Here is a 4,095-nt window from a genome sequence, read left to right on the forward strand (position 1 = left end):
GAAACTAAATGGTAATTAGAAGTAGTGGAGAGTGGTGAGATCGAGTTGGTCTCGCTTAAACTAAACTAAATTAAACAAAACATATATATAAAAAAAAACACAGTATTGGAAAATAGTGGAAGTATAATCACAATATTTCTTATCATAACAAATTTCTCCGTGAAATTTTCTTCAAATTAAATTATTAAAAATAATTATTAAAAAATTAGATTAATTAAATTTCCCCCTCGGCGCGCACAAACACAAAAGAATTAATTAATATTATGTCTATGTATATATAAGTAAAGTTGAAGAAGAAAATAGAGAAAAACAATAAACGTAGAGAAGATGAGTATTATTTGATTTGAGAGCTTCCGCATTTTTCGAGCTGCCGCATATTATATTTTTTTTTTAACTATTTATCCTCATTTACACTTATTAAAACATTTATTCATATGCAATTATCATATTAACTTTAAGAGCGATTAATTTCTGTTATTATTAGTTTTTCTTTTTTTTGTTCTTTGAAAATCTTTTGTTTTGGATGCTACAGTTTTCTTTTGTTTCTCGGGGGGGGTGTGTGGGGTTTGAATTAAACGGCCGTGTCGATTTTCTTCTCCTTGATGATCGGATGATCGTTTCCGTTGATGTAGTCCTGCGAGCTGTGGTGGTGCGGATTGTCGACGCCGTCTACGTCGCCGCCGCCGCCGCCTCCTGCACCGACCGCCTCAGCTGCGGCCACGCGACCGTTGCCCCCCTCGCCGCCGCCCCCCGTATAATCGATCACGTGGGCGCCTCCTAAAACAATAAAAAGAAACAAATAAAAGCTAATCGAGCACGCGCCTACTACTCTCGTTTACGTTGGGATTTACAAACAATTACCAACTCACGAGAAAAATATATATAAAAAAAAGATATATATAGGGTGGAACGAGAGGACGCAACCTGATCGATGTATACAACGGATAGTGATGCTATTATATAAGGGGGTTGTGTTTATGAGAGAGTGTGTGTGTGTTGGAAAACAAAAAGCTACAAAAAGATAATGCGTCTTCAATCTTCTATCCTGCCAAAAACTATATAAATCACACTAAATACTTCTTACAGATAACGCAAATACCGAAGGAATATCAACAGGTTGGTTTTGCTCTTTACAAATCTACGAGTATTTGGATAAATACTAACTACTTCCTTTATTGCTACTATTTCAAAATGTTTTCAAATTTGATTTTTTTTAAAACTACAATCTAAATCTTTAATTAACTTATGTCAAATTTGAAGAAAAAAAAAGTAGAACTTTTTCTTAAAAAAAAGAACTAATTGTTTTTAGTATTTGTTTTTCAGTATCTATTTCAAATTTGAAAAATATATTTCGAATATTTTCAGTTTTTCATAAGTTTTGCAGTTTTTATTAAAGAAATGAACAAATTCAGGCCGTGATTTCAAATTTGAAAAATAAATTTCGAATCTTTTCAGTTTTTTTCATAGTTTTGCAGTTTTTATTAAAGAAATGAACAAATTCAGGCCGTGATTTCAAATTTGAAAAATATATTCCGAATCTTTTCAGTTTTTCAGTTTTTATTAAAGAAATGAACAAATTCAGTTTTCCATTAGTTTTTTTCATAGATTTTCATAAATTTTGCAGTTTTTATTAAAGAAATAAACAAATTTGAAAAATATATTTCAAATCTTTTCAGTTTTTTTCATAGTTTTTCATAAGTTTTAAAGTTTTTATTAAAGAAATGAATAAATTCAGGCCCTGATTTCATATTTGAAAAATATATTTCGAATCTTTTCAGTTTTTCATCAGTTTTGCAGTTTTTATTAAAGAAATTAACAAATTCAGGCCGTGATTTCAAATTTGAAAAATATATTTCAAATCTTTTCAGTTTTTCATAAGTTTTGCAGATTTTATTAAAGAAATGAATAAATTCAGGCCGTGATTTCAAATTTGAAAAATATATTCCGAATCTTTTCAGTTTTTCATTAGTTTTTTCATAGTTTTTCATAAATTTTGCAGTTTTTCAAATTTGTGATTCAAATTTGATTTCAAATTTGAAAAAAAATATTTCGAATATTTTCAGTTTTTTTTCATAGTTTTTCATAAGTTTTGTAGTTTTTATTAAAGAAATGAACAAATTCAGGCCATGATTAAAATATAATTTCAAATCTTTTCAGTATTTCAACAGTTCTTTTTTTCATAATTTGTCATAAGTTTTACAATTTTTTATTAAAGAAATGAACAAATTCATGCCTTGGAAATATAACTTTTCTTTTTGGTAATTCTAAAATTTTAATTATATATTTAAAGTATTAATTAATTTCTGAATTTAAACTTCAAGTATGAAAAGTAGAAATTTTTATTTTTCATATCGAAATTCATTCTAACTGAATGTAAATGATAAATGTGAAAGGAAACGTTGATTGAATGAAACTAAACAATTTTGGCGAAAACTTGGAAATATGTAAGACAGTACAGGCGTAAATTGCAGAGAGTAAATAAAGTTATTCTTCGTGCTGATAAAATGAAGGAGATGAGGAGAGCAGATTCAGAGAAACGGGAAAGTTTCCAGCGTCGAGGAAGAAGAGAAAAGGGGTCATCATCACGCAACGAGGATTGAAGAGAAAGAGGAAGAGAATTAAGGAAACATCGTGTTGCATATTACTCATTTCATCCTCCTACATACATGCTAAACAGTACACATATATAACATCTACAGACCAGAACAATAGGGAACTCTAACGAACTTGCCTCGAATGAAACACATTAGCTTTTATTTATTTCTTTTCCAAAAGAGAGAAAGAGAGAGAAAAAAAAAACAACCCTCCCCACGACACATCTTCTACCATACTTCTACTGTTTCTTCCAAATTCAAATTCAAACAATAAACAACAACAACAACAACGATACATACCGAGAAAACAAAAGACAACGATTATTTCCGCTTTTGTTTAAATCCTCGTCGCACATGCATAAGATACAAAATAAATTCCAACGCGCACTTACTTTCTTTTTCAATTTCTTTATGTTTGTTTTAGTTACGTGACGCGTCGCGTCGCGACGCACATGCCGCCGCCTACGATCATGCTTCTATGAACTACTGCGACTCTAAGCGTCTATACGTTTCAAACGAGAGGACGAAACGAAAAAAAAAAATCGTACACAGAAAAATAATAGAATAGATTCGCATGCAGCTTTAACAGTAACACTCACAATTTTCTATACGTTTGTGTGTCCGAAATCCGGAAATAAATTACACAAGAGAAATTACAAACAAGTATTTTCCACAATACGCGTGTGCGTCGTGTCTTATTATTATTTTTTTGTTTTGTTTTTAGTTTCTTTGAAAATCTTTGACTTACCGGAGAAGCACCATTTGCCTTTGACCCGTGCGAAGATCACGACGAAGACGATGACCATCACGAACAAGATTGACATGACTATGAGCACTATCGTTCCTACGCCCAAATCTACACCTATTTGGAAAACAAAAGCATTATTAATAGCACACTCGAAATTAATCATATAAATTTAAAAAAAAATCATATGTTTTTCATTAATTGTTAATAAAAATCATAAAAAAACAATAACAAATTTTGATTTCCACTGAAAACTAGAAAATTTTTCATTTAAATTTAAAATTTTGTAAAGTCTTCTAAAAACTCTGACAAACTCTTTCATTTGAAATTACAAAATAATCATTAATTAGTAAAAATAATAAAAGTTTAGATGAAAAAATTGGAAAAAAAAAATAATAACAATAACAAATTTTGATTTCCACTGAAAACTCGAAAATTTTTCATTTAAATTTAAAATTTTGTAAAGTCTTCTACTCTGACAATAATTTCATTTAAAATTACAAAATAATCATTAATTATTAAAAATAATAAAAGTTTAGTTGAAAAAATTGGAAAAAAAAATAATAACAATAACAAATTTTGATTTCCACTGAAAACCGTTAGGTTTTAGAAGACTTTACAAAATTTTAAATTTAAATGAAAAATTTTCGAGTTTTCAGTGGAAATCAAAATTTGTTATTGTTATTATTTTTTTTTCCAATTTTTTCATCTAAACTTTTATTATTTTTACTAATTAATGATTATTTTGTAATTTTA

General features: G+C 28.8%; 1 protein-coding gene across 3 annotated transcripts in view; it reads right to left on the reverse strand.

The window, feature by feature from the left end:
• The window catches only part of LOC108568682 (fasciclin-3), an 8,094-nt gene that overhangs the window by 1,935 nt on the left and 2,064 nt on the right, over positions 1–4,095 (reverse strand). For 2 of the 3 annotated variants that reach the window (XM_017929904.1, XM_017929895.1), the window contains one exon: positions 3,343–3,456. In XM_017929904.1, the coding sequence (XP_017785393.1) occupies positions 3,343–3,456 (114 nt within the window). Of the gene's footprint in view, positions 1–6; positions 778–3,342; positions 3,457–4,095 lie in introns of those variants that run through there. The other variant, XM_017929915.1, reaches the window with a different exon arrangement.

This window comes from Nicrophorus vespilloides, unplaced genomic scaffold (genome assembly GCF_001412225.1).
Source record: "Nicrophorus vespilloides isolate i.1.1-1 unplaced genomic scaffold, Nicve_v1.0, whole genome shotgun sequence".
Taxonomy (NCBI): Eukaryota; Metazoa; Arthropoda; class Insecta; order Coleoptera; family Silphidae; genus Nicrophorus; species Nicrophorus vespilloides.